Genomic DNA, 20,279 nt, shown 5'->3' on the forward strand with positions numbered 1-20,279 from the left:
TTCGGTCCGAACTGGAAGAGAACGCGTGAAAGAATGGCTTTATGTTTAATAGTAATAGTGGTGTGTAGAAGACGTTATGTAAGTTGTAGTGCAAGAAGTATAAAAGTAAGGTTAGCTAGTAAGGATCAAGGAATACAGTTCAGATTGAAATCCGCATCCTAACGGAACGTGTGCGCGTTAAAGAAAATCACTGTAGCAGTACTTCTCACACATAGACATTAAAATGGTAAGGAAGTGTCAGAAAAACGATATGACAATGCAACAAGTTTATAAGAACGTAAAATACGGATGGTCACAAAATGTGTAGAGTCAATTTAAAGATTACGCTAAGCTTAAGAGTTATTTGGGAATCGAGAACGGAATGCTGCTTTTCCATGATAGAGTGATAGTACCATAGAAACTGAAAGAGAAAACCACGCCACGCTGGCGAAGAGGATGAAAATGGCAGCAAGTAGCTAACCATGGTGGAAGAATATGGATCAGGATTTCTATTATGTCATTATTTTTTCCAATCTGTCATTCCAGACAGATTATAGTGAAAGAAACATTCGCAACACAATGGCAAGAAAATCTAAGTCCATTTGAGCGAATACTCATAGATTTTTGTTACTTCGAGAATAGCTCACAAGTGATAGTTGACGAAATTCATACAAGTGTAGGCTCCCATAGTTTTAAGTACCTTATGTTTGTATATATCTGCATATATCTTGATTTAAATATGTCAAGTGGAAATAAATACAAAATGTCCCCGCGGCTGGGCATTCAGAAACCGCCTGCCGACCGGACAAGATCGTTGTTTGTGTCGGACTTCTGCCTTCGGTCTTTTAGTACTTCCGAAACAAAGTAAAGTTAAATTTAGCGTTGTTTACAGAAGCTAACATCATGACAAGTATCAGGGCAGAGCGTGTTATCCAAGAGCAAGATACATTTTTCACATGTTTGAGAATGCCACGAGAAAAAGTGTTAGACAATGGGCCTCTATTCAACTCTTCTCTTCTTCTTCTGTGGCACTACAACCTCGAGAGGTCTCGGCCTGCCATTTCTGGCTTTCTGTGACTTAATTTTACCCGTAGAAAAGTAGTCAGCCTTTCGTACGGGGAGGCGGTCTGGATGGGATTTGAACCCCGGCCCTGCCGTGTGAAGACCGGCGCCGCTGTCGCCTCGGCCACCGGACCGCCCCATTCAACTCAGGGAAGTAGAAATCATTTTAACATTCAAAAGGTATCAAAGTCAGCAAATCACCACCTTGCCCCCCACAATCTAATGGATAAGTGGACAGAGCGATGAGAACGGTGAAAGATTCAATTATTAGTTACGTGATTCAAAATACTGAATTTCAGAGGAAATTAAATCAGTTTTTGATATCAGACTTCCATCAGAGTCTGAGATCATCAGAGTGTCAGATTTGATGTTTTACAAACGTAAAGCTGAGGTTATGGTGTCGAATTTCAACGGATTAACTAAGTTTTTTCTGCAAAATTTAGTTTCAAATGTTAGCAAGTCGTTTCTATCATTTGATCAAACGATAAATCGATTTTAAGCATCGTTTTGTTACTCTCATGACACTACGACCAAAACATTTTGTACAATAAAATAATCCTATTTACCACACTTTGAAATCGACCAAACTTTTCTTTTACAGTCCTGGACATCCGCTCTTTCGTATTTTCAACCTTCACATCGTCTAGCTTTGTTATAAAAAAGTTGAATTGATTGGAGTCTAAATTTTTGTTAACTCCATTGAAGTTTTTTTTTTTGCTCAATGTTTTGTTAATTTTTGACAAAAAAAATACAATGAACATCAAAACTTATGATGTTGAGAATGCTTTTGCCAAAGTTTTGTAAGATAATAATAATAATAATATTAATAATAATAATTCAAACAATTTAAATTATACATTGTAAAAATATCGCAAGCAGTCGTTTGAAAATCGGGTAAAGGAGTGGTCTTTTTCTATTGTCCATCACTACAAACATTAAAAGGCTTAGCCCTATCATTACATTTAGAGCGTCGCCCGCACGTTGCTTTTAATTTACAGCAGCAATGTTGTCTCAGAGGTGGGCATAGGTGCCTATGGTTGACTAGGATTAGAAACGACCTGGCTCTTCTCCCCTTGCTGCGACATTGCGATGAATTTGTCCATTCTCTCATTCATCACATCCATCTGGACCCCCAGGCCTGTTATACGCTTCCGCAACATCTCCTTTGCCATCGCTGACTGTATTTGTTTGTTACTATTACCTTCCAGCTCTTCGCATCCATCTAAAATTCATAAAAAAAATTGTTAGATATATTGCATTTGGAAAAATGTGCAATTTACTAATAATAATTACCTTTAACCAGCAAAAAAGGAACCACACGGAAAATGGGGTTCACATTGCGTGTTCTGCTTGAACGATAAAACTTTTGCTTTGAATTTGATGTGTGACAAACAGCAGCAAGGCGAAAACATAAAACGATCACCGCAATACTCACATACAGCGACCCATCCGGACTCCCAATTCGCGTACAACTGCCGATATCCGTCGTAATCCTGAAATGCGGCGGTTGAAGCACTGACCGCAATACGATTAGTTTTAACACCTTCCTAGCACATTTGTCACCTTCACGCTTACTACCAAACACCCTCAGCAAATTCGAGCAGTTTCGAGCAGTTATTCAAGCCCTACCTAACATCACAAACAACAACACACGCACTTACCGATAATTTGTGTCACTCCAACAGTGCTTAAAAATCAAGCACTTATCGCACACTTCATTTTACTCTTAGAGCCACTCTGAACCAGTAAACACACACACTCCAAAGTATATATCATGCACTATTTGCACCTGTCTGGATATTCGAGCAGTTTAGAGCAGTTTTTTAAGCTGCCGAACAATTCAAATAACAAAGCAGCACTCGCGAACGCTTTGATGCATTAAAACAGCGCTCGAAAAAAATCGAGCACTTTTTGCCAACTTAAATCCATTCATAAAGACGCTGTGACGAATAATCTTACATCAAAGTATACCTGGCACTTTTGGCTCCAGCATCCATATTCGAGCAGTTGTCGAGCAGTTATCGAGCAACTGCAACATGTCCCAGCAAACCCTCTCAGCCACCAACAGCTATTCCGAACACACTTCCGATTTTACCAGAAAAGCTGCTTGCAATTTGAGCAGTTTTATTTTTTGTCGCTTGGGTACTGGAGATTTTTGTCCGATGGGAATCCGTTTTTGCTTGTGTCAAAATTCGGAAGCCGGAAAGGCGTCAGCCTAAAAATTTCCATAAATTTCCGAATATCCGGTTTTTCCGACGGAAACGGAATGCACATTCGGTTCACATCACTACAATTCAAACCGCACTCAATTCGATCCATAAATGAGCAAGTTATTTACACTTTTGCATTAAACGCGGTATATCCGCCACGTGGTGGTGCTGTCACACTACTGTCACACTTCTGCCACCTCCGTTTGATCACTTATTTGGCCTACTTAAGACGTTTTTCACTGCGGTTTTTTGGGTTCAATCAATTGATTGCACACTACCACACCGGAAAGGGCCGCTTCCGGACAGATCCGTGCGAAATTTGCCGCAAAAACACACACCCGACACTGCATCACCCCCACCACTGATACACTTTTTGGACCACGTAGCTTTCGCACTAATCGGCCGATTTTTACCCCGTTTTCGGCTTGCGCAACATTTTGGCCACCTTATCGACCGTTTTCACTCACTTCCAAACCCGAGAAATTATTTGCCAACCAACTTTGACGGCTTGTTGTTGTTGTTGTTGTTGGTGGTGTGGCATACACGCGCTACATTTCGTCCTAAAAGCAGCGGAAATGCACCGTTTCTTCACTGAAACCACTTTATTGGCCATTTATCACTGAACTGAAACACAAACCGCGCTCCGATCGGTTCACTATCACCGGGAAAACTGTGTCCATCTCAGTCTGCTTACCGCGCTTATGTGTTGGAACCATGGGCCACTTATATACACGTTAATTCACCGATTTTGGAGCCGTTTTCACTTTTGTACTGTAAAACTTGCCATTTTACCTCCATTATGCATAATATCTGGTGGATCAAGCACAATTTTACCCCCTTTTTTAACAATATAAAAACGGAGCGCACTTTGCACAGAGTGCCAGGCGCACCGGATGACAGCTCGACACTGCTACAGTGACATAACACTGACCAGGCACAACCAAGGTGTATGTATCTAGAGCAAGGTGTATGTATTTAGAACAAGGTCTATGTATTCAGAAGGTGAATTTCTGTCGATTTCACACAGCAACAGCACCATTTCCCAAGTTATCTGGTTCCCCTGTTTTCGTAAATTTTTTGGTAAATATATTCGTTAACGAAACTTCCTGGAAAAGATTTACGAAATTCCAAACTATTTCGAGGATAACTTGTTTATGTTTGGATTCTGTTTGATTACATTTTGAATGAACCCTGCTCATAAAATGAACCGGAACCATGTTCATCGAATATAAACCGGATGGCGGACGGTTATCACAACGGATTTACATCCACGGAAGGCTTTCGGAAGGGCTTATGGCGTATGTTTAGGAGACGGAAGGTTTCTGTTCGGTCCGAACTGGAAGAGAACGCGCGAAAGAATGGCTTTATTCTCACTGACAGTTAGCCTTGCCCAGGTCGCAAAGGTCTATTCGTGTACACAATGGGTAACATTCATCTGGACGTTACAACTCGGTTATCCTGAACATAAATTACCCTCAATTTACCATCCGGTGGGCTCAGCCCAACATCTTAATTGACTAGTTTCGAGAACCCCATCGTAGGGTAACTGTGTGAGTTAACATCCTTCTACTTCGGGTACCACGTATGTTTCTGTTATATACTGAACTATTACTAGCAATAGTAGCCTTAGTAGAAGTAGTGCTCCACCTTGATCACACGTACATCTTAGGTAGTATTAGTATAAAAGCCCTCGTCAAACTAATTAAACCGTTCTTTCTCTGTTATATGTCATAAAGTAAAGTATCAACACACCGTAACTACCCGCAACCATAACATAATTTTGGCGACGAGGATTAAAAAGGATAAACGCGGAACGGAACTTTTGCTTTTGTGTACATCGTGTGAAGTTAATCGATAGTAAAGCAGTTCATCCGTCGATTTGTCGGTAAATCTCGTGTCGGAGATCAGTATCGGTAGTGTAGTAATGATGTGGAAGAAAGCAGTGAAATGCCAATGTTAGTGAAAATGGCTGGACCGTCACTTTATTCGATAGCCAATCGAATATGTTCGCCAGAGGATCCGTGTTCAAATACGTATAAGAACCAGATCGAGCTGCTGAAGCAGCATTTGGCGCCAAAGGACAACATAATAGCCGAACGCTGCAAGTACCACAAGTGCGAACAAGCAGCAAACCAGACAATAACGGAGTTCATCATCCAGCTAAAATCGTTATCACAATCGTGTGATTTCGGCACGTTTTTGTCGCAAGCTACGAGATCGATTCGTCGCAGGATTGCAAAACTCCGGGTTGCGAACCAAGCTCCTAGCAGAAGGTGATCTCACGTTTGAAAAAGCTTGTGAGATTGGAAGAAGTTGGGAAGCATCGGAGCAGGAATGCAGAGAAATGCAAGGATCATCGAAATTGGCAGCGTTCAAGCAACGCACATCGTGGAAGTCGTCGGATCGAACGCCAGTAAGAAAGAGCAAGCGTTTGTCTACGCGTTCTTTACCAGCAAGGCATCGAGATAATAAATGCTTTCGTTGTGGTAGAGATCATAGCCCCGAGAGCCTGTCCTGCCAAACAATGGAAGTGTTACGCAAACTACGAGCCAAAACGAGAGGATCACCAACTTGATCGTTCGAGCCGGTGCCAACAGTACGAGTACATTGCGGACGGATGTACCCGCAATGATGGATCTGGAGATTGAAGGTGTGCGTGTGCGGTTCGAAGTGGACACTGGTGCGTGCGAGACGGTGATTTCGAGAGAGACGTACGAGGAGCAACTATCTCACGTTCCGATGCGTGGGACGACAAGAGTGTTGCAAACGGTATCAGGGCAAACTATTCGTCCAATAGGAGAGTTACCAGTAGGCGTAAAAAACAGGTATGAAGATTTCGTTTCACTTTACAGTTTTGTTGTGGAACCGGCGAAAAAGAAGATGCTTATACCGCTCCTCGGTCGCTCGAGCTTAGATGTCCTAATGCCAGAACGGAGATAAATGGTAAGTCTTCATTACTCGTCTCTTAGTCTCTATTCAACCCAGTCGAAAGTCTGAAATTGAACACCAATACCCATACGTATTTTCTGGGGATGCCAGTCTGGCAATAGAAGGTTTTACAGCAAATTTTATCCTAAAACAAGGTGCTGTACCAATTTTTCATAAGCCATACACGGAACCGTTCAAATTTCGCGAAAATGCAGAAGAAATAAATCGCATGGTGAATAAGGGAATTATAGTCCCTGTTCGTTCGTCCAAGTGGGCTAGTCCAATCGTAATTACGCCAAAAAAAGATGGCACTATTACAATTTGTTTAGATGGGAAAGCTACATTGAATCGCTTTATTTGTACGGAGCATTATCCGTTGTCTGCTATTGAAGACATCTTAGCAAATTTATCGATTTTCAATTTATTTTTATAAAATCGATTTAACGGGAGCCTTTCTCCAAGTACGATTGTCACGCACAGCTCAAGAGTTATGTACCATAAATACCCACCGTGGATGAGATGATCCAGGTATACAAGAATGCCATTTGGGATAAGTTCGGCGCCCGCAGTATTTCAGTCTATAATAGATCAAATTTTGCTAGGAACAAAATCTATTCCGTATCTAGATGATATCCTTATTGGTGGCAGTACGCTACATGAATGCAAGGAAAATTTATTCCATGTGTTGGATTAATTAAATAAGCATAAAGTGCAAATGTATTGGGCCAGATCGCGATTTTTTTTAAACAGAAATTGAACATCTCGGTTTCATGCTCACATCTGACGGAATTCGTCCATGTCAAGCTAAAGTGGAACCAATCTGTCTTGCTCCAGCACCTAAAGATATAGTCGTTCTTAAGAAATTACAGTCGTTCTTAGGTCTTTTGAACTACTTCCACAAATTTTAGCCAAATCTGTCGTTGGAATTACATCCCTTACATAAATTGTTAAGGAGAGAAAGTAGATTCTCGTGGTCAGTCGAGTGTGAAAACGCATTTAAAAAGTGTAAAGAATGGTTGATCTCCAGCGACGTATTAGAGCCGTATGATCCAAAATACGGCTATGGTACTAATACTAACTACGGATGCCAGACCGTACGGAGTTGGTGCTATTTTATCTCACTTAGCGGGACAATTGGAGAATCATGTGTATTTTGCGTCATCAACACTCACACCCGCACAACAAAATTACATAAAGGGCAAATACATAAACAAGCATTAGCAGTTGTATTTGGAACAACAACAAAATCACAAGTATTTGTATGGTACGAGTTTTACTCTCGTTACCGATAGTTCTGCGTTCAAACAAATGTTTAACCCACACAAGAGTTCTTCTGCTGTGGCAATTTCCAGATTGCACAGATGGGCCGTAATTTTGTCTAATAACTTCTATAGCGTAGTACATAGGCCTGGAACATGTATTAGTAATGCCGATGCGTTATCTCGTTTACCGTTGCCAACTGAAAACCGGATTGAGCACATATCAGTTACTGAAAGTAAAGTACAGGGATTTATTGGTATCGAAGAGATAAAAGAGGATCAGCACAAAGACGCTGTGTTCGTTTAACTGCTCAAAGTGACACAAACCGGTTGGCCTAAAGAAGTAGTGGAAGAAGTTAAGCAATGTGCAATGACCAGACACAATTATGAAATAGAAAATCATTGTCTTTATTTTGAGGATCGTGTAGTGGTACCCAAGGCCCTTTAACGCCGCGTGCTGGATAAACTACATGAAAATCATGATCGGGTAATCAGAATGAAAATGATCGGACGATCATATTTTTGGTAGAAAGGGTTTGATAAAGATATTGTGAATTTTTTAAAGTCGTGCCCCGCGTGTCAAAAATCGCAAAACGTACCAAGGGAAATAGTTACGTCTAGATGGCCTCTAGCCACTCATGCATTCCAAAGAATCCATTTGGATTTATTTCATTTTGATGGAAATACCTTTCTGATAATAGTGGATGCCTATTCAAAATTTATAGATGTGAAAATACTACGAAGAACGTGTACGGAGAGTGTATTGGAACGATTGGAAGAAATGTATACGTATTTTGGGTTGCCTTCTGAAGTGTGTTCGGATAATGGTCCACCTTTCAACTCATCTGGGTTTATACATGCGTGTAATTCAAATAATATAAAAGTATTGAGATCTCCTCCTTATCACCCTCAATCCAACGGACTAGCGGAGAGGGGGGTACAGACGATCAAGAATGTGTTGAAAAAATATCTGATAGATGAGCAATTAAAACCAATACCACCACTTCAGAAAAAGATTACCAAGATTCTTTTAAGTTATTGTAAAATTCCATCTACGTCCACTGGCAAAACTCTATCTTCGTTATTGTTTAACTATGTGCTTCGCACATTACTAAATACGAGCAATCCAGTTAAGATCCTAACACTAACAGTGTAACGAAACCAGTTAGACCCATTCATCATACCTTTAGCCGTGGAGATTATATAGAAATCATCAAGAAGACATTGTTAGGTGGATACCCGCGATGGTATTAGAGAAAATAAGTCCTAGCACTTACTTAATTAATTTACATTGGAATGTTAGAATGGTGCATACCAATCAGATTCGTGCTGCTCAGCTCTCAGATGAATTTCACCTTACTTTGCCTATACCTATATCAATGACTGATGCTACGACAGGAAATAATGAAACTAGAGTACCTACCAGAAGAGAAAATATGCATTCAAAAAGATAAAGCAGTGAATCATCCTCGCCTAAACTACGCAGATCAAAGAGGATAAAAGCAAGGCAAATGAAAGAATAATCAGAATATTAGAAATGAATTAAATCTCATTTAAAGTTGGGAGGAGTGTTATATTCTGAACTATTACTAGCAATAGTAGCCTTGGTAGTAACAACAAAACACGCACTTACCGAAAATTTGTGTCACTCCAGCAGTGCCTGAAGAATCGAGTACTAATCGCACACTTCATTTTACTCTTAAAGACACTCTGAACCAGTAAACACACACACTCCAAAGTATATATCATGCACTATTTGCACCTGTCTGGATATCCGAGCAGTTTAGAGCAGTTTTTTAAGATACCGTACAATTCAAATAACAAAGCAGCACTCGCAAACGCTTTGATTAATTCAAACAGCGCTAGAAAAACATCGAGCACTTTTCGCCAACTCAAATCCACTCATTGAGACGCTGTGACGAATAATCTGACACCAAAGTATACCTGACGCTTTTGGCTCCAGCATCTATATTCGAGCAGTAGTCGAGCAGTTGTCGAGCAACTGCAACATGTCCCAGCAAACCCTCTCACCCAGGCTCCAAATGACAGATGAAAAGACGTCTTTTCGTGGTCTTTTCACCCACGAAAAGACCACGAAAAGACGTCTTAATAACACCTCATCGGACCATCTGTCATGGCGTGGTAATGTATACATCTTGGTCTTAATGTATACAACTTGGTTGGTAAAGAAAATAAAAACGTGCCGTTTTCAAGCAAGTAAAAACGAAAAAAAATCTTGTTTTTTTCTTGTAGCTGTCATTTATTTAAATTCATACTTATTCATTCATATGCCATAGCTGTGTGTAGTACCCCCCCTTTACCGGTGGCTATCGTATCTTTTCTGTGTTATCAATTATATAGGGTTATAAGTTGATTTGAACTTGTGCTTACCGAGTTGCTTGTCCTCCATCTGATCCGTGTGAGCTATTGCGGTTGTGTTGTGTAGAGACGTAAACATCCAATAACAGAAGCAACCAAGCAACATGGAAAAGTATGTATTTTTAAAATACATGTAACAAAGGATTCGATGTATAATATATTTATCTCTTTGTTCGTGTTTTAACGATGTGGCGAATCATTTAGCACACCACGCAAGATTGTGGTGCTCAATATGAGAGACGGAAAATATGTTTTATCCGAGAAGCCGCAGCCTACAGGTATAAAAAATATTGGTTCATAAAACTTTAGAGCAGTATTGAGAGTAATATGTATTGTTTTTCATCGTTGTGTTACAGCTTCCTCATCACAACCAACACTACATCCAGATTTTATAAAACAACTACCAACGGCAAAAAATATATCCAAGAACATCCAACCTGCAACAAACATCGTTCACCGCAATGTTTCCGCATCCATTTCGGATTCCATTTTTTCCGCATCCAACAAACCCAACATTTCCAAACCCATAAGCAGCAATAGTCCCATAAATCTAGAGACAACAAAATCCTCTATAGACGCAGGATTGCGCGATCTTTTAGATTCAATTGGACAGAAAATGGATGACATGACAAAAAAAATTACAAATTTGGACCAGAAACTTAATGAAATAGAAACTAACCACGCCAACAGGGTTCGAGTTGTTGAGAAAAATCAAGCAATTATTAAAACTAAGCTGGACTTGATCTTAGATAAAATCTCTCCTCGTCCAGGATTGGTAACAAATAGTTCATTCAACTGGGAACCGATCGCATCCAAAGAAATGTTGGATGCAGTGAATCAGCAGCTTAATGAGCAAAAGTATAAAAAAGAATTTGAAGAATATCTGGAATGCCAGCTGCCAACAGATAGCTCGGAAGAAAGGCTTCATTCAGCGATGGACATCATATTTGCCAGACAGTTTGTTATAGAGATGAGCTGGACGGGAATTGGACATTCGAACCAAAAAATTCCGTTGTTTGGATATAAAAATATTCTTGCTTTATTTAAGCACATTGGAACCTTTCACGGAGTAACTCCAACTCCTCAAAAAATTAAAACATTCTTCCAAAATAAATTGAAGCATGCCCGCCAAAGACTGAACCTAGAAGGTAAGATTAAATCCACGCACCACAGACATCAACATTCTCATTATTAGTGTTTTTTTGTTTTGTTATAAAGTTCCTTCACTTACTAAGTGTCCTTATTTTTTTAAATACATGAAATATGATGTAATATGTATGTTAATAATAAAAACTCATGAAAAATGTATCATGTATAATATGTAAATTTTTGAAATGTTATAATCCATAAATTATAGTAATTAAAAAGAACGATACAGAAAGAAAATCATATTAATTATTTATTATCTAAGAAATGCAAATATTAGCCTACGAGGGTATGAATTAATGGAACATATTGATACTCATTTTCTTTGGAAAGGGGAACAGCTACCAATTTACATCGTATATCCTCAATATTAACATCCAATTCCGTATGTTCCAGATCGCTCAGGTTTCCATGATGCATATGCATAAATTTAGAATTCAAAGGATATACAAAACAATCGTCTGTTTGAGACAATTTTTTCGCAACAATTTTTATGTTACGGTATTGTTCATGTGCAGTGATAAATTTGCACACATTACCACTTTTGGTCAAAAACCATTCGTTACGTTCCCCAGTTTTTAAAAGAAAGGCTTTGCGGACATGTAATGTTACCGTGCCAGTTCTGGTATGAACACAAGGGAAATTTAAACATAGATTAGCTGAAAGAGTGTTAAAAACCTCTTTTCGGAAAGTCTATTTATAGTTTGCTCTAAGCATTTCCAGCCAGAACGCAATGAACGTTTTAAATGCTGCAAATGGTTTTCAAATGGATAAGAAGATATGCTACTAATTGGACCAAATTGTTCAACTTCTTTGAATATATGTAGCAGATTGTGTACATTGCTTGAAATAAATTCCGGGCCATAGATATTTGCGTAATGTTTTACATAAAGTTGAATCAACGTGTTTGCTAAAGGCCAATGTTTTTTGTAAACATTTGAGGAAAACAAAGTTAAGCTACAAAAGAACAGCATGAAGTGCTTGTATTGTTCTTCATTTGTTATCTCTTTGAGTATAACGAAACTGGCATAAAATAGAAATGAGGAATATTCTGAGCCTTTCCAGTGCTTATAGTCACGCATTGAACGGAACTTTCTGTGAATTTCAATAGGAAGTTTGATGTTGGTCAGCATTTCAGACAAATTGTTAATTTGTGTATTGCTAAGCTTTTTTTTAACGCCAAATTTTCCTTCCATGAAACTTACGATCGTGCGTTTGGTGATACCTAAGTCTATCAAATGTAGTTGATCTGCGACGATTATTTGTTTGATAATGTCGAAGTTATTTAGTTTCAACAATGGAGTACAATATTTATGATGACCTTCGTAAATTCGTAATCTGAACCCATGATCTGTTCGCTCAAGTTCAGTATAACTGGAAAATGCAGTTCTTCCATTAAGGCTTCTTCCTTTCGTTGCGCATTTCAAGCAACCATCTCGTGAGTTGAAACCAGCAACACCTATTTAAAAAAGTATATTAAGTTCCATACAATTTTCAACGTAATCTTATATTTTGTCTTACCTTTAATATATGCTCGAGCAGGTGAATCAGCTATAATGACACGTAATTCTATGGAAATCTTTTTGTTATTGATGGTTATTCCATTTTCCATAAGGAAGTTAAGTTCATCAACGAAGGGCTGAAGAAATTGATCGATATCTGCTGGTTTTGTTGATCCGCTGTAAACTGCAATGGTCATTACCGGCACTTCTGGAATGTTATGAACGTTGAATAATATTGGCCAAAATTGAAGATTGCTGCTTTTAAATATGGGTAATCCATCAATAGAAACATTAAGTTCCAGCTTAGAATACGAATCGAGAGCTATATCGCTGCGGCTGAAAATACAAAACGTAACGTTTGTTATGTAAAGATTGTTGTTAACAACTTTTATTAGCTACGCACCTTAGTTCGTTGAGCAGACATCGTCTTATCCCGTTATACCAATACTGACTTCCGTTTATCGTTACAACTTCATTTGAGTCATTTCGATGAGTCTTCAGCAAAGTTCTAGCATCTTTTGGAAGATTACAAGAACTCACGTTTCGTATGATTTCCATAACTTGACTTATAGAATTATACGATTGATTGGTGGATATTGCCCATCGACGTAATTCGGCTTCTACATCATACCCTTCTGTGCGTTCTGTGTCCATTCTTTCATCGTCAGAGCTTTCAACTAAATAGTCCGTAACAAACTCATCACATTCAGGTTCGCTTGTCGTTTCACCGGCTTCTTCTGCCATCACATTGGAAGATCCTTCTGAATGATAATCCATAGGTGCATCGCCTGCGCCTTGGTTGCTTCCAATAACTGGAAAACAAAATATATGCCATGTTATAAAAGAAACTAACAATGATATTTGCCCGTCTTATACCGTATGAACTTCCTCCTGCAACTAGCTCTTCGTCATTCTGCTCTAGCAAAGCTGCTCGGCGCTCTGTAGCATCGCGATAACGATACAAATATGAATTATATTTTACTCGTTTAGTGAATTGGTCACTCATTTTTACAAGATTGGTGATATTAGAAGGCACTGAGCAAAAACGTAATTAAGAAGCACTCGGAAAATTTTTGTTTATACGGATAGAAGTTTTCTTTTTGTAGCGCGTCGGCCAGTCTGACAGGCAAAACAACAACAATCGCTGATCAGGGAACCAATATCAACAATATCATTACTCTCGATTTTTAGATTAAAATTGAAAATTAATGAAAAATCTTTTAAAACCAAATAAAATGTACATGTTAAATAAAGACATGAGTTTTCTATATGTTTTTTTATGATTTTACTATTTATTATTAGGTAAAAAGCCGTATAAAGTTCATGAACTCGCTGACTTAGTATTGTAAACAGAGGGATTTGGTCTTTTCATATGTTCCTTGCAGCCTGGGCAGCCACCAACAGCTATGCCGAACACACTTCCGATTTTACCAGAAAAGCTGCTTGCAATTTGAGCAGTTTTATTTTTTGTCGCTTGAGTAATGGCGATTTTTGTCCGATGGGAATCCGTTTTTGCTTGTGTCAAAATTCGGAAGCCGGAAAGCCGTCTGCCTAAAAATTGCCATAAATTTCCGCATTTCCACCGTTTTTCCGATGGAAACGGATTGCACACTCGGTTCACATCACTACAATCCAAACCGCACTCAATTCGATCCATAAATGAGCAAGTTATTTACACTTTTGCATTAACGCGGTATATCCGCCACGTGGTGGTGCTGTCACACTACTGTCACACTTCTGCCACCTCCGTTTTTTCACTTATTTAGCCTACTTAAGACGTATTTCACTGCGGTTTTTTGGGTTCGATCAATTGATTGCACACTTCCACACCGGAAAGGACCGCTTCCGGACAGATCCGTGCGAAATTGGCCGCAAAAACACACACCCGACACTGCATCACCCCCACCTCTGATGCACTTTTTGGACCACGTAGCTTTCGCACTAATCGGCCGATTTTTACCCCGTTTTCGGCTTGCGCAACATTTTGACCACCTTATCGACCGTTTTCACTCACTTCCAAACTCGAGAAATCGGGGATTTCCCGAGAAATTGTGTGTCAACCAATCTTGACGGCTGTTGTTGTTGTTGTTTGTGTGGCCTACACGCGCTACATTTCGTCCTAAAAGCAGCGGAAATGCACCGTTTCTTCACTGAAACCACTTTATTGGCCATTTATCACTGAACTGAAACACAAACCGCGCTCCGATCGGTTCACCATCACCTGGAAAACTGTGTCCATCTCCGTCTGCTTACCGCACTTATGTGCGGGAACCATGGGCCACTTATATACACATTATTTCACCGATTTTGGAGCCGTTTTCACTTTTGTACAGTAAAACTTGCCATTTTACCTCCATTGTGCATAATATCTGGTGGATCAAGCACAATTTTACCCCCTTTTTTAACAATATAAAAACAGAGCGCACTTTACACAGAGTGCCACGCGCACCGGATGACAGCTCGACACTGCTACAGTGACATAACACTGCCCAGGCTCAACCAAGGTGTATGTATCTAGAGCAAGGTGTATGTATTTATAACAAGGTGTATGTATTCAGAAGGTGAATTTCGGTCGATTTGACAGAGCAGCAGCACCATTTCCCAACCCGGCAAACAATTCGGGTCAGTTTGTAGGTGAGGGGTATGTAGAAATCGTGCGAAAATGGGTGAAACTCGTGGGGGGGCAATCTCGCTCGGGCGAACTAGCCGTTTTGCTCGTTGCAGCGCATGCGCTGTGCTGTCTTTGAATGTGTGCGTGCGTCAAAAGCGAGCAAAACGCCGCTGTGTCAAAAAATGTGTAAACAAACTCAGTTGGAGTTCAGAAAGTAAACATGCGCAATCCGCTTGGTTATGTGCAAAAATTCGTGAAATAATCTAAATATTCTTTATTTTGAACACATCGAAGCTATTACCGATATGTGCAGTGCCGTGGAATAACAAAAATTGCTTCAAAAAAGCTGTGTGTGTGGCTGATACTCCAGCATCTTCCCAATATGTGTGTAAACAACGCCAAGAGTATTACTGTTTTGTGATCATCATATTTGATTCGGATTGCACATTACCGGGCAGAAAAAGGTAACGTATTGTTTTCCATACTACTGTGTTCATAGCAACGCCTACTGTTATTTCATTTGCGCTCATATTACACCTTGTTTAACCTATTTTTTTTCCTACCTCCACCCATAGCTTCAAGCAACCAATTTTGTACAGCATCCGCACGCTGTATGAAGGTGTAAAACAAATTTTCATCTGTAAGATGCTCTTCAAACCTGTCCAGTGACTCTTCATTGCTTATATATTGCATCGGGATGGTTTAAGCATTGCGTCGCACGCCTTTCATCGGGTGTATTGTGGCCACTACCGCAGCCGTTTGGGCAGTTCGGGCATCCAGTTTTAATAATGAACATTGTGAACAAAAATCGTGCCCAGGACAAGTTCTTTTTGCTTGAATTAACTCTGTGTTCTTATTTACATGAATAGATACGGTGGACGGATGAATGCTGCTTGCTGACGACTGCTCTTCGTGAAATGTTGATCCCGGTGATGAAACACACGGTTCCGGTGTCATGCTTGGTGACGGCTGAAGGGATCCTTGATGCACGACAGTCGTTTTTGCCGGTCGCGCAACGTCATGCGCGCATGAACCAGCAGCTGAAGCAACAGACGATTTCGGCGTCGCACTTGTAGTCGGCTGCGATCCTTGCATTTGTTCGTCAAACGATCCTAACGATCACGGAATGCCATCCACGGATCCAGCAGCGGGAATGACCGATGGTACCGGCGTCGCACTTGTGGTCAGCTGCGATCCATGCGAACGCTTTAACGACAATGTCGCTAGTGGAACAACACGCACGGAACTAGCAGGCACAAGAATCATCCCACGTATCGCTTTCGTTGAGGGCTGCGATCCTCGCTTTTGTTCCATCGATCCTGCCGGACGCGTAGCGATATCCATGGAACCAGCATCGGGGGCAAGAGACGGTTCCGGCGTCGGTCTTGATGACGTTCGCGGTCCAAAAACACGGACGATCGCGCCTGTGGAGCATAATACAGCCGAAGGCAGTTGTTGCAGTGCAAAAAGGCGCCTTTTCTTTGGTGGTTCCGACATTACATTTTGGCTGAAATAATCAATCGTTTTATTATTTTTTATGTAAGTATGATAATAATTTGATTCATTGTCAAGCACTTAATCTTACTTACTTTTATTTATTTATTTTCCAGGTGAAACTGCTGAGTTGAATTTGAATGCTGCACGCTGAGTGTTTATGTTTTCAGCTGTGACTTTGAATAAAGGGTAACAATCACACGCACAATGCCACATTCATGCTAGATGACACGCACACACTGAAAGAAATCGCGACGAAACAGCCAAGGGGCGAAATGGAAGAAATGGGCGAAAAGCTGTCGAAATTTGAAAATCGTCATAAAATGCGTCTAAGTGATGGCTTTTATGACGGATTTTTGCTTCGGGATTTTTCCCCCATTTCGCTCGATTTCTACATACCCCTGGCCCTCAATCGTGCTAGCCGGGAAGTTATCTGGTTCCCCAGTTTTCGTAAATGTTTTGGTAAATATATTCGTTAACGAAACTTCCTCAACAAGATTTACGAAATTCCAAACTATTTCGAGGATAACTTGTGTATGTTTCTGAGATTCTGTTTGTTAACATTTCTATCCAACACAACCCTGCTCATAAAATGAACCGGAACCATGTTCATCGAATGTAAACCGGATGGCGGACGGTTATCACAACGGATTTACATCCACGGAAGGCTTTCGGAAGGGTTTCGGAAGGAATTATGGCGTATGTTTAGGAGACGGAAGGTTCTGTTCTGTTTCTGTTCGGTCCGAACCAAGGTGTATATATTTAGAAGGTGAATTTTTGTCGATTTGGCAGGTAGACATTTTGGATTTTGGCCGGTCGAGAAACTTCAAAGTTTGTTTACTTAATCATATGGTTTGGGACTACCAAAATAAACAAACATAAAGCATCGTTTTTCGGTTCAGTAAACCAAGTTTCTACATTTATCATCGTCGTTGCACATAGCACTGAAGATAAACAGTTCCTTTACCAGCTCTAAAAAGAAATTTGCGTGACGTTGTTTTCTTCATACAGCTACCAAAGGCCTATCGGACGTATCGAATTACGGCATACCACTCGATAAAATTACACTGGTAGATTAAGTGAAGCTGTTCGATTCTCGTGCTAAGTACCATAAATTACAAGGAATAGGATAGAATTGTGCCGCATCCACCTCGAAACCCTTATCTTTCGTACCCGTCAGGCGTATAATGCTTCACTGGATAGCATTAGCAATTATGCGTAGGTAAGTATTTTATGCATTCGTTGTCCAGTAGATTGTATGGATGCTTCCTCTATTCTTCATTCATCTGTGGTTTCAACGAACGACTAATTCGATTCTCTGCCATCAGATTGTTCGGAAAGTTTCACTATGATTTGAAAGCACCAGCACCACCAGTGCGTGGACCGTAAAGTATCAGTATCATGATGTGCTGCCTCCACTGGATCCAGGTAAGGACTCCATCGATCATCGGTGTAAGAACGTTTATATTGAATGATACTGTAAACTGTTTACGGGGCATTCAATATTTAAGGCAAGAGGGAAAATTTGTAATTTTTATTCGTGAACAACACAACCCAACGTGTGCAGGTGCCAACCGTTTACAATAAGTCTATTTTAAAGCTGTATTTGCTGTTCATTATTTTTATTTAACGATTCAATGAAACGGAACAACTTTACTCAGCGTTTAAACGCTTTCTTTCAAAACGACGAATATATATGAATACACATTTCATTCAGTGTTATATGGACAGCGATAAACGAACAACGTCGACGTTGTAGCCAGGACGGTAAAATTTGCCATTAACAGAATCATCACATACTTAAGACATTTTTTGAAGGTGATTGAAAAGAAAGAACTTTCACTTCGATGTCCAGGGAGTCAAAGTGCTCAGCAAAAATAAGTAAGGATATTGTTAATGTATCTAGTGATTAAAACTACTTCTACAAAACCATCGTTATTTCATTTGCGGACTAAACATAGCTTAGAAGTTACGAATGAACTAGTTGATTGAGATATGTAGAGACCGGCTCTTATTGCTCTCTGCTTTAGTATATAGGAAAACTTGTTTGTAAACTTATGTTAATATTTATAATTTGGCTTCATTAAAGTTGATCACATTGTGTTCATTACTCTTGTTACTGCACATTGTATCTTACTACTAGTTTCTACTACTTGCCCACTCTTTCGAACAAGTTTATCCGAAATGGACACGTAGCCGAAAGAAAGAAACTCAGTAAACCGCTGCAATCTTCGAACCGTGGCGGCTTCCGAGTTCGACTCCGCCTGATACAGTTAACGAGTTCGCTATACTCTTCTACGCCTTGTGCCAACCGAGTCGCGGACGAACCTTGAAGGTGGGGCATGAGTCCGGCATCTGCTTCATGTTCATTAACCATCCTTTCGGCTTTCGGTCTCAGGATATCTACACCATCAAACAGCTCAGCAAATTAGTTTATCGATGTTTTAATACGTTATGTGTCCCGTGCTTTCCCCTGTAACCAGTAATAAAATAATTTAATCAACCGTTTTGAATAGAATGACAAAAAATTAAGAGATCGATTATTAAAACATTTTTCATTTCAAAGAACGAAATAAAAAGCAACAAAACTGTGTTTTATTATCACATTACTAATGCTTTTCCTCATGTTAACATGAGTGGTTTTTTAAGTTTGATAAAATGAAAGTGAAAAAAATATATGGAGTACGATTCAACATTTAACGAAATTGTGAGATCACTCGATTGTACAAGTTGTTAGCTTTCTTGGGCTTTTAAAAATCAGAAAACAACAAATATTCTTTGGGTTTGACCAGTAGTGAGGGAAGATATATTATTGCAAATTGTAAGTCGTCTGTATCATAAAAAGCATCAATGTCGTTACTGGAAAAATAGTAGCACATAACTACAAATCCTTGTTTTGTGAATCCTACGATAACATGGAAAAATGTTATGTTCCGACGTGTACAATATTACATAGTACTTCGAAACTGGCTTTATATGGTCGATGTTGGTTGCATAATAAAAAAAAATCTAAAATGGATTTACTTTCTATTTATAAATTGTATTAAGACCGATATAACACCATTATTCAAACGTACAAAAAATAGATTACGCCACAAGAAAGAACGAAAAACTGAAAAGCTGCTCAGCTATTATCTACAAGCACTAGTACCTTGAAGAATTAGAAACATTTTCAAAACGGGTGGATATTTGGTTTAGTATTTCTTTTTAAACATATAGATCATTATAAATCATTCCCAAGAAATGAAAATCAAAAATTGCCTCGATTGAAATGTACGTGTCAGTGGTGAACATGTAAGTAATGCAGAAAAAGCTATGCAAATATTTAAGAAATTAATTCTTATGCACATATCATAACTGTGAGCGCTTTGCGAATGAAGGAAAAACAAACATGGCTTTGATTACATGTCGACAAACTAGGGGAGCCCAGTAAAGATTGGCTACTCATTGTTTTAGCTGTACTACGCATTATTGAATTACAGTATAACCATGATATCTTGGAGATATTTTTTTCTCACAGCCATTGCAAAATAAGGGGTGTTTCTGACCAATCATCTGAATCTGCATTCAACGAGTTTGTTTGACTCTCAGAGTTCATCAGCTATTATTTTTTCTTCTACAGACATCAGACACTCTCAGTCAGATGTAAGACAGATGTTTGAGTATAACCATGTTCCACTGGAGGTGTCAATCCAAGCGACTGTATTAA

The 20,279-nt window shown here is 39.5% G+C and overlaps 2 protein-coding genes and 1 long non-coding RNA gene across 3 annotated transcripts; 2 read left to right on the forward strand and 1 right to left on the reverse strand.

The window, feature by feature from the left end:
• The first annotated feature begins 9,453 nt into the window (after positions 1–9,453).
• Positions 9,454–11,093, forward strand: LOC118516479. The gene is made up of 3 exons (XM_036062407.1): positions 9,454–9,929; positions 10,022–10,095; positions 10,174–11,093. Exons 1-3 carry the CDS (start codon positions 9,922–9,924, stop codon positions 11,010–11,012), a joined length of 921 nt encoding a protein of 306 aa, XP_035918300.1. The 5' UTR covers positions 9,454–9,921; the 3' UTR covers positions 11,013–11,093.
• A 110-nt stretch (positions 11,094–11,203) lies between these two features.
• Positions 11,204–13,866, reverse strand: LOC118516477. The gene is made up of 4 exons (XM_036062396.1): positions 13,342–13,866; positions 12,869–13,277; positions 12,485–12,801; positions 11,204–12,422 (listed from the first exon to the last, which is right to left on the reverse strand). Exons 1-4 carry the CDS (start codon positions 13,469–13,471, stop codon positions 11,608–11,610), a joined length of 1,671 nt encoding a protein of 556 aa, XP_035918289.1. The 5' UTR covers positions 13,472–13,866; the 3' UTR covers positions 11,204–11,607.
• Positions 13,867–17,318: 3,452 nt separating this feature from the next.
• LOC118516482 lies at positions 17,319–18,701 on the forward strand. Its single transcript, XR_004907896.1, has 2 exons — positions 17,319–17,792; positions 17,899–18,701. It is a non-coding gene; the product is annotated as an uncharacterized LOC118516482 (long non-coding RNA).
• Positions 18,702–20,279: the final 1,578 nt, after the last annotated feature.

The sequence above is a fragment of the Anopheles stephensi genome, unplaced genomic scaffold (genome assembly GCF_013141755.1).
Source record: "Anopheles stephensi strain Indian unplaced genomic scaffold, UCI_ANSTEP_V1.0 ucontig300, whole genome shotgun sequence".
Taxonomy (NCBI): domain Eukaryota; kingdom Metazoa; phylum Arthropoda; class Insecta; order Diptera; family Culicidae; genus Anopheles; species Anopheles stephensi.

Bases quoted from the DNA above. Each gene is read 5' to 3' on its own strand.
- LOC118516477 (XM_036062396.1), bottom strand. From the start codon at position 13,471: ATGAGTGACCAATTCACTAAACGAGTAAAATATAATTCATATTTGTAT. The intron at 13,278-13,341 runs GTATAAGACGGG...TTTGTTTTCCAG, and splicing joins TGCAGGAGGAAGTTCATACG to TTATTGGAAGCAACCAAGGC. The intron at 12,423-12,484 runs GTAAGACAAAAT...TTTTTTAAATAG, and splicing joins TGCTCGAGCATATATTAAAG to GTGTTGCTGGTTTCAACTCA.
- LOC118516479 (XM_036062407.1), top strand. The intron at 10,096-10,173 runs GTATAAAAAATA...GTTGTGTTACAG, and splicing joins CGAGAAGCCGCAGCCTACAG to CTTCCTCATCACAACCAACA.